Below are 9,958 nucleotides of genomic sequence, written 5' to 3'. Positions count from 1 at the left end.
TACACAATAAAAATATAATTATTTAATATAATTATTTATTTTAATATAATTATTTAATATAATTAATTAAAATTTTATATAATTATTTATTTAAATAATAACTTGCCAAATAGTAAATTATCCATCGTTGCTCTCGGTCCCGTTCAGAGGGACTTTGTCCCATCGGTCCTTGTGCAAGGATCCCATTTCATTTTGCTCCAACAGTCTCAATTCTTCTTTTGTCAGAAACAGGGCCTCAACATATGTCCATTGAAGTTGCTTTAAGGTAAGTTGATTATTTTTTATGATTTTTTCAAGTGATGTTAGGTCTATTTTATAAATATTTTTGGTTCATATTTTAATGTTTTTAATAACCGGTAACATAGAGTTTAATAAAATATAATTCATATACTTTTTTATATGACAAGAACAATACCACATTTGTCATTATTCTTTCAAGTGATGCTAGGTCCAATTTATAAATATTTTTGGTTCATATTTTAAGTTCATTTGATAAGTAAATCCTTACACGCGAATCAATTTTATAAATTTATAAGTGCTAATAATCTTTATATTTAATTTATTTTATAGTATAATAATAACCAATATATTTATTGATAGATTTAACTATTATTATATCATTTATGATTATATTCAGTATATATGTCTGATTTATTCAAAAAATTAAATTATTAAAACTAATTAATAATTATTTTAAAGTTAATTTAATTAATATTAAATTAAAAAAATAATACATAATATATTATTTTTTTATTTAATCAAATTATTATAATTTAAATTAATTTTAAAAAATAATTTAAAATTTTAATTTTAATTTTATCACGTGGATGACTTAATTATACTTCTTATTTATATTGTTAAGATGCTCGGTTGTCTGCCCAGCGAAGCCGGAAAAAAAATGTTAGGGTTCTTGACGTTTCCGGCAGTCTGTCTTCTTCCGCCTCCGCTGTTTGTGCATTGTGTCTCGCTGTCACCGCCCTGTTTCTCTTCCTCGCCACTAACTCTGACTTCATTCCTTCTTCCTCCGCCTCGGCCTCTTCCACCTACTCCAAACGCATCAAGGTTCCATTCTTTTTGCTTTTTCTATAAAAACTACATGGAGTTTGATGAAGCTCTTGTAGTTAGAAATTACGTCTTGTTTTTGAGGATGTGGATAAGTGGTTGATCGATTAATTTCATGGTGACTATAACTAAATGATGATGGTAAGTATATAAATTCATTTTGTGTTTGAGGAACAATAGATTCTTAGTTTGATACATATTTGCATGTGTAAGTATAGTAGGCAGATACTGAATTTATATTGTTCATGTTTGATCGAAAATTTTAACTGCCTTGATATTCACAAGTTGGTTTCCCTGTGTCTGCGTCAATTTATAATTTTTCTCTTCAAGTTGTGTTGCTTTTAGTTGTGCTTCTTCCTGCCACTTTAATCCTAGCTTGATTCTCATTTTCAATTGCCGAGCACTTTTCTTCAAACTCTACTCCTCCCCTTCTTTAACTCTTCTACTACAGTCTGTGTTGTCAGAAATTAAATGAATTACTTGTCATAGTGTTAATTATGAAGTGAAAAACAATGTATATATGCTGCTGTTTGTTGGTAACTGGGTAGTTCGGAATGCGCTGGGTTGATGAGTGCTTCCACCCGAGTGAGGGGAATTATGTAGGAAAACAACAAAAAAACAAAAAAATAGAAGGCCCGTATAAAATCCGAAAGGCCCACCAAAGTGGAAGAAAAAAAAAAAGGAGTTTCTGTAAGGTCCACCAAAGCGGTCAGTGCTCTCGCAAACACCATATTCCAACTCCATAAACCCTTCAAATCTTCATCTTCCGCTCTCACATCAAACATTGTAACAGCAATGGCTTCCACCGCCAGAACGCTAGCACACCTCCGTCGTAGCTCCGCTGCCGCCACTAGTAGCAGAGGGAGCTACGCTTACTTCCTCATATCCAAGCCGTTTACTTCCGCCGCCGCTTCCGCTGCATCATCTGATTCCGACCAAACACTCTCTTCCTCTTCGGGATCAAAGGGTATGTACGTATTCATGCGCCTTCTATTGATTCTTTATCTGTTCCGTCGATCTTGTTTTTCACAATGCTGAATTTGTGTTCACAAACATGCAACCTTCTTCTTTTATTAAACTTACTATTTTATTTTATTTTTATTTTTTGAAAGGAAAAGGATCTAGATGGTTGCTGTTTCTACCTGGAGCAATCACTTTTGGCCTTGGGACTTGGCAGATTTTTAGGAGACAAGATAAAGTGTGCTTTTCTTCTACTAGTAGCATTAACTTCATCATGATTAGGAAAATGTTAGGGTGCATATATATATATATTCTCATTTTTTTATTGTGGTAAAAAGAGATTAATTTTGGTGAGCTAAAAGAGTTCCTCAATTTCATTTAAGCATACTGTTTTATTTTTAAGATTGTTTACTGGTATCACAATAGTGCATTTTTTTTATGGATGGTTTATTAAGATTGAATTCAGAAGTAACACATTGACTTTATGATTTCATTTTCCTTCATCATTTCATCCCACCACCAAATAAAAAAAGGAAAAAGAAAAAGGAAATACAATGTAAACAGGAAAAGGAAATGGAAGATGTATTTTTGAAACTAACCAGGCCAGTTTCTCATAACTTTTGTTCGTATAGTCTCACATAAGCATCCAGTTGTAAGAAGAGGGAAGGAAGCCATGGAACAAATGGTGTTGATTGATATTGTGTGATTTGTATAAGTGAAAGTATGTGGAAATAACATTATGTTGATTTTATTCTCGAATCGCTTTGTCAACAAGGTCCTGGCAAGTGATTCAGCAAAATATGAATGTGTTTGTGATGAGGCTCAAGTAAAGTACTAACCTGACATGAAATGTGTTGTGCTGTGCTACTAATCAAGCCATATGGACCAATCTAGGAAGTATCTACTGACTAATCTAAGAACTGGTAATTAATTGTAGTTTGTGAATTTCAAATTGATTCTGGCGATTTCACTAGTTAACTTAATTAGGTTTGTTACAATCAATATATGTTTGCATTTTGCTCTTATTTTCACTTTACAGTTATAATACTTGTGCCGGTATACCCCTTACTCTATAGGCAAAAGCATTCCTAATGATAAATATATGTTTTGGATTATGCCGTCTATATTTTCATCTCCATGATTGACTGATAGAATAGAGATTATATTGGATATAATGATTGTATTAAATTCAAAACCATATACTTCACTAGTAAGTTACATATATTGGATCATGGAAGTTTGATAAGGTAGTTGATAGGGATCTCATTCATGTTCTTTCAACCTAATAGTTTGTTATAAATATTCTGCTCGAATTTTGGTAATCTGGTCAATTTTAGATGAACTTACATTACTGCATGTCTTGGTACTAGCCATGCGGATTAGCACATTGACTGTTACTTCCCTGTTTCGATATTACAGATTAAATTGTTGGAATATAGAGAGAAGAGGCTGGAAATGGAACCTTTACAATTCCGCAGTTATCCTTCAACTCAGGAATTGGACACTCTGGAATTTAGGAAGGTGGTATGCAAAGGAGTTTTTGATGAAAAAAAATCAATCTTTGTAGGACCCCGCTCAAGAAGCATTTCAGGAGTTACTGAAAATGGCTACTATGTTATAACACCTCTTATGCCAGTTGAGAATCATCCAGACAGGTAAAATATCAGTATTAAATTATCAATCCCGCTACGTGTACACCCTATAATAAACACCATTTTGACACCATTATTTTCTTAGCGACCAAACACGGGTTCTCTTTGTTATGTTAATTAAAAAATAATTTAAATACACATTTAATTAGAAAAAACCGTATTTTTATACGGGTGTCAAGAGTGTTGGGTGTATGAATAGTGCTTTTCTTAAATTATTATTAGCTTGAGCTACTAAACAATTTTCAAGTCATAAACTTTCAATATCTCCAGTGCTTTGTAAATTGTGATTATTGTTAGGGCTAACTAACACAGATACCAATTGATATAAACTGATAATTGTAATTGTTGCTCATAATCTCTTTTGTTTGGGCCGGTAGCTAAAAGAAAGAGATTTGAGACAGAGAAAAAGGAAAACCTTAATAAACTATTGGAATAAATTGTTAATAATTAGGACTCATAACAAAAATAAATAATCCATTCATGGGAAAAGCTTCAATATATTCATGGGCACAATCTGGCCATAATTTTTTAGGCTTCATATTTCATAATATTTAAGTCCTCAAGTTTTAAAGATAACATGTTTATACCAACTAGAATTGTATCTGAATCATTAGCTACAGATTGCTACATATGTTGCTATGCATGCATCAGTCACATGTTTATTGGGTTAGTCATTGCTCATTAGTCTTTTTTTTAATTATTATTTTTTTTATAACTTTTTAAACTTGTCTTCTTGTAGTGTCACTTTTCCCATTATTGTTAACAGAGGATGGGTTCCTCGTAGTTGGAAAGACAAATTTGTAGAGGCTACACTAGATGAAAAGTTCCCGAATGCAGTTCCTTCTCCTTCACAGGATGATGGAACTACATCTTGGAGGAGGTTTTGGTCTAAAAAGCCCATCGTTGCGGAGGTTTTTTTTCTTGCCCTTGGTCATTTTTTGATGAAGATTGAAGTTTCAAACTTACTTTGATTTTACGTAACTTACAGGATCACACCCCTTCTGTTACACCGAAAGAAGTAGTTGGCATAGTTCGTGGAAGTGAAAAACCAAGCATATTTGTCCCGGCAAATGATCCTGAATCTTCCCAGTGGTTCTATGTCGATGTTCCTGCCATTGCGCGTGCTTGTGGTCTTCCTGAAAATACTATCTATATTGAAGATGCTAATGAAAATGTGAATCCAAGTAATCCTTACCCTATTCCGAAGGATGTCAATACCTTAATTCGAAGTTCAGTAATGCCTCAAGACCACCTGAACTACACATTGACATGGTGTGCAAATTTTTCTCTCCTTGCTTATCGAACAACTGTGCTCGTGTTATGGTTCTTGTTAACTATGCTTTTGTACTTTAGTTGATAATTCTTTAGGTCATCAAATTGAGTTTACGTGTTGACTTTTACAATTCAAGTTTACCTAAGCTCCACAACTGTTGGTGAACTCTCGACTTTGATAACTATGGTTGCAGGCATCCATAGGCCATTCACGATACTGACTGGCTGTATTTTAGTTAAAAAGGCTAAATCATTGGTCATATAATAGTGTAATTATTCTAATATAAATCAATATAGTAATAATATGTTATTAAAATCAACTAACCATAGCATTAATCAAAATATAGTGTTATTTGTATTTTTAAAAATCAAATTTTGCTTTATGAATCTGATTTTATTCATTTTTGTTTGGAGCAGGTATTCTCTTTCTGCAGCAGTTACTTTTATGGCTTTTAAGAGGCTCAGACCAAGAAAAAAGCAAAGATAGCAAAGTCATCACCGTCACATAGCTGAGTCTACTGACGCATTTAACCTCGATCTGATATGGGATCATCTTTACTTGAAGTATTGTCTTCCATTTCTCCATCCTAACTATCAAAAATCATTTTCAAGCTACCCTAAACTATTCAAGTGAGGTCTTCTAAAAAGGTCAAGGCTACCCCCGGCCATAATAACATTGCAGGAATGAAAAATGGGGTGATTTTCTTGTGAGCAAAGATAAAATACTTATTTTTTTTTATACAAGGGGGATGAGTATGTTGATATTTATTAGTTAAATGATCAAATTTTTGTTACAAAAGAAATTATTGATGGTAGTTGTGTGAAGTCATGAATATATCTTTTGATTTGTAATAGGAAGCTTTGGAAGTCATCAATATGCCACATTTTGTTGACACATTGATTGTTCACCTTATTTCAATAAAGGAGGTAAAATCATGTCTACAATTCCACACACAGATTGTAGTGTCTCTGTACAAAAGCATGATGGAACTATTAATCAGCCCATGTTTGTTAATTTGTTCATAATAATTGTTTGAAAACCTGAAAATTATGATGATAAAATCTTCTAATATTTTCCTCTTTTACTCCATGGATATTACTTGACTCGAGACATTAATTCCAACACTATTACACACACAAATCAACATTAAAATCATCATTTACATTCTACTATCAAGTGATCATTTTTTAGACAAAGGGAAAAAAAAAAAGCAAACAAAAGAGACAGGAAAGGAAGAAGTGGGGAAGTAGGAAGAAACAAGAACTCAGTTATACAGATGAGATGTGTTATCTGTTTTCATTATTGTCACCTACATTGAGCTAACATACACTCATATACTATTAGATGGAGTGTGGGAAAGTAAAATGATCATACAAAACAATTCCTATACAGAAAGTATTTGCACCTTCAATGATGTGTATGTTTTCATCTTGAACAACAACTAGCTTGTTTAGTAGCAGTGACTTCATCAGTTACGTGAATTTCCTTCCTACCTGAAATCCTCAATGTTGTGCCATTCTCTTTCTTGGCCTCCAACATTTTCTGGCTTGTGATGTCATGGATCTTAGTTATCATTTGCAAGAATGCTTGCTCAACATTCAGGTTCTGCATAGCAGACGTTTCCATGAAGCATAACCTTTCTGTTTCCGCAAGCCCTTTCGCTTCTTCCTTCTCAACTTCCCTTGACTGAACCAAATCAGATTTGTTTCCGACCAGAACGACCACCATGTCTTCACCTCCAAACTCTCTTAGCTCATGCAACCATTTCTTCACGTTTCCGAAAGTCGATTTTCTGGTTATGTCATAGACTAGTATTGCTCCCAAGGCTCCTCTGTAGTATGAACTTGTGATAGCTCTAAATCTGCCACAAAATTTTATGTATGCTTTGTTAGAGTGAAATACATAACCATTTGGTTGAATTATTATGTTAATCCACTCTTAAAATCCAAATTAAGCAATGTTTCAAAAAACTTGAAAGAACATTATAATATTAAATGTTTCATATACATCGTTAGTATAACTAAAATAATTCCACCGAGCCAATGAATTATAACTCATTCACACTTTTTTTTTCCTTTTTCTGTTAAATCTTGTGCTGGGGGGTTGTTAATGTTGGATTAGAGGTTTGATATATACCGATTCCACTTTCATCTTTGGGCCAAAAAGAAACACAAACAACATATTATTCTTTTTTGAAGACATGATACATGATTATGTGAATTGTTTAACCAATCCTATATGATATTGAATCAAAACATTGCTCAAACAAGGAATATAATATTGCTCGTGTTAAATCTATTGCACCTAACAAGATTTTGTGATTTAAATGAAGAATTTTGGTATAGATGGATATCACATGATCATAAACAATTAGAGTCAAGAGAGTGCGTGATTGTGGGGTTGGTGACCAAATCCGAGACCTTCACCACCTCACATGAATTTGTTTGCCTAATTTCTTTGTCACAATCATTTATAAGTTCTAACCTTCATTTTCTTAAGCTTAGGCTAAAGTAAAGACTGAAGTGGCCAATCCATATCTTGGACCCGGCTTACCCTGTAGTTATGTTGTTTATTTATGTATGCATTAAACTTTAACTAAATAAATAAATAAATAAAATTAATAATTAGTGATTTGTTGGACAGTCTACACTTGATAATGAGTTCTACAACTTTCAATTAATTTATATCATTTCTTTCAAATTTAAGGTCAATAAATGGGACATATAGTACACTGATAAATTTATTTTTCAACTATGCTGCCAGTGAGATCCCAGTTCCTTTTAAGTATTATATTAGGTAAATGTTATAGTGCCTAAAAGATGATGCTTACTTACTAAAAAAGGTTAAAAATTAATATTTAATTTAAAAAATATAAAAGTAAATAATTTTTAAAAAATAAAAACTTACTACAAAAAGTAAGTTAGGTAAAATTTAGGCACCAACTCATAGGCACCATAAAATATATAAAAATAAATAATTTTTAAAAAATCAAAACTTACTACAAAAAGTAAGTTAGGCAAAATTTAGACACCAACTCATAAGCAACATAAAATTAACCATTATATTAACTAGACTATTGATATAATCTTTTTAAACACCTTAAATATTAAACAAAATTAACAAGTAAATATAATCAATGTTCTAAAATTTTTACAAGTAATTAATATTTTATTTGATAATTAAATTAAAATATTTTAGAATGATTTATTAGGATAAAAAAGCATTTCTATTTATCTATTCAATTAGGTCTTGCCGTCTTGGTGAGAATTCATAATTGCTTTCTAGTTTTTACTCAAAACGGATATGATGGAAAAGAAAATATATCAGCAGATGTATGGAGATGGAAAGAAACTTTTAATTTATTTCATTATGAATTTTTTTTTTCAAAAAGTGCCTTTTTAAGTATGAAACCCTTTTTCTTTGTACATAATTAATAATATTGCATGAAGCATGCAGAATAAAGGAGAGAAGCTTAGGTGTTATTCCAACAAAATCCCCTGCCTTAAGATGGAAGTTAACACATTTTTAAGAATTTATCTCTTAAATCTTAATTAAACCAGAAATCACATATACAAAACCAAATCCAATTATCCAGGCTAGTAATCCATAGTTTAATATTAATTTCAGTATTTTCCCGGTCCCATTTGAAAAGGATTATAGTTATATTTATATATACATTATTTCCATCACAAAACCAAACCTTTACTCAATTAGCTAGCAGCGCTCACTTTGTACTTGTGAAAATAGTGTAATTATTATACACTAATATTAAAATTTTTTTGAATTAGATACTTGTATTTATGAGACTTTTAAAATAATAAGCAATTGATTAAATATTTATATAAAATTTTGTGGCGGTGCATAAAAATTTAAATTCTTGGACTATTATTATGTATTATCCTATCCGAGATATACAAATTAATTCTTTTTCTCTTTTTTTTTTCAATTCTTTCTTTATTATTTTTTTCTTTCCCCACCTCCTCCCTTATAGACACTAAACAAAAGCAAACAGTGCAACATAGCTAGCTAACAAAAATTGCCGGCAAAAAAAAATGTTGAAAAGTGGAACAAGTTGTTAGTGGAGAATGAGATAAGAGATGAAACTGAAAAGGGTTGGAAGTCTAATAAATAATAATCATTAAGTCAAATTAGCCGAATTCATTATTAAATACTTCTATGATAAGCTAACCAAGTTTTTGAGTGGAGACACTTTGAAATTGAAAATGCCAATTGGAAAAAGCATTAACTTTTACATCACGGATATAAGAAAAAGCTTTAATAGGATTGAGACAAAGAAGGAAGAAACTAAATAAGAAAAGAAAACACTAACATCTAAAAGAACGGCAAAAAGAAAACAAAAGGGTTTGCTTCTATGAAACTTATGAATTTTGGTTCACCATTGAAAACAAAAAACCTTATATAGGCAAAGATCAAACATGTGAAGACAAAATGGCAAATTAAATAAATAAATAACACTTATAATTAAGTGATGGCAAATTGAAAAGAAAAACAAATAATAATAATAATAATAATAATAATAATTTATTGGAGAATGGATATAGACGATAGAAAAGAAATGATTACCTTTCTTGGCCAGCAGTGTCCCAAATCTGTGCTTTGATGAGTTTGTCTTTGACCCTTATGTTCCTGTAAGCAAATTCCACACCTATGGTGGGTTTGGAATCTAAAAGGAATTCATCTTTTGCAAATCTTGATAACAAGTTTGATTTCCCAACTCCAGAGTCCCCAACTAGAACTGCTTTGAATAGATAATCACACTGTTCATCAAATGTATCAGCCATATATATTTATGATCACAACTTTCTCTCTATCCCAACCTTAGCTTCCTTTTGAATTTCACATACTCTAGAATCGAAACGATCTTGTTCCACGAGAATATAGTTACTCTTTCTCTTTCGTATGATCTAAGACTCGAACTCAAGACCTCTTGTTAAATTGAAATAACATGATGTCTATGTCTCTTTTTGGTTCTTTATGCTCAAAAGGAGTT

General features: G+C 31.6%; 2 protein-coding genes across 2 annotated transcripts; one reads left to right on the top strand and one right to left on the bottom strand.

The window, feature by feature from the left end:
• The first annotated feature begins 899 nt into the window (after positions 1–899).
• On the top strand, positions 900–5,943 carry LOC107490627 (surfeit locus protein 1). The gene is made up of 6 exons (XM_016111420.3): positions 900–2,029; positions 2,175–2,260; positions 3,442–3,677; positions 4,414–4,585; positions 4,663–4,946; positions 5,364–5,943. The coding sequence occupies exons 1-6, from the start codon at positions 1,858–1,860 to the stop codon at positions 5,431–5,433; spliced, it is 1,020 nt and encodes a 339-aa protein (XP_015966906.1). The 5' UTR covers positions 900–1,857; the 3' UTR covers positions 5,434–5,943.
• A 147-nt stretch (positions 5,944–6,090) lies between these two features.
• On the bottom strand, positions 6,091–9,952 carry LOC107490628 (ras-related protein RABA6a). The gene is made up of 2 exons (XM_016111421.3): positions 9,532–9,952; positions 6,091–6,808 (listed from the first exon to the last, which is right to left on the bottom strand). Exons 1-2 carry the CDS (start codon positions 9,747–9,749, stop codon positions 6,373–6,375), a joined length of 654 nt encoding a protein of 217 aa, XP_015966907.1. The 5' UTR covers positions 9,750–9,952; the 3' UTR covers positions 6,091–6,372.
• Positions 9,953–9,958: the final 6 nt, after the last annotated feature.

This window comes from Arachis duranensis, chromosome 5 (genome assembly GCF_000817695.3).
Source record: "Arachis duranensis cultivar V14167 chromosome 5, aradu.V14167.gnm2.J7QH, whole genome shotgun sequence".
Lineage (NCBI taxonomy): Eukaryota > Viridiplantae > Streptophyta > Magnoliopsida > Fabales > Fabaceae > Arachis > Arachis duranensis.
Note: the sequence above shows the minus strand (reverse complement) of the source record. Positions and strands in the feature narration are given on the sequence as shown.

What these genes read in the sequence shown, in the direction of transcription:
- LOC107490627 (XM_016111420.3), top strand. Translation starts at nt 1,858, where the DNA reads ATGGCTTCCACCGCCAGAACGCTAGCACACCTCCGTCGTAGCTCCGCT. An exon ending in AAAAGCCCATCGTTGCGGAG is followed by an intron (nt 4,586 to 4,662) that starts GTTTTTTTTCTT and finishes CGTAACTTACAG; the next exon opens with GATCACACCCCTTCTGTTAC. An exon ending in CTGAACTACACATTGACATG is followed by an intron (nt 4,947 to 5,363) that starts GTGTGCAAATTT and finishes TGTTTGGAGCAG; the next exon opens with GTATTCTCTTTCTGCAGCAG.
- LOC107490628 (XM_016111421.3), bottom strand. Translation starts at nt 9,749, where the DNA reads ATGGCTGATACATTTGATGAACAGTGTGATTATCTATTCAAAGCAGTT. An exon ending in GACACTGCTGGCCAAGAAAG is followed by an intron (nt 6,809 to 9,531) that starts GTAATCATTTCT and finishes ATTTTGTGGCAG; the next exon opens with ATTTAGAGCTATCACAAGTT.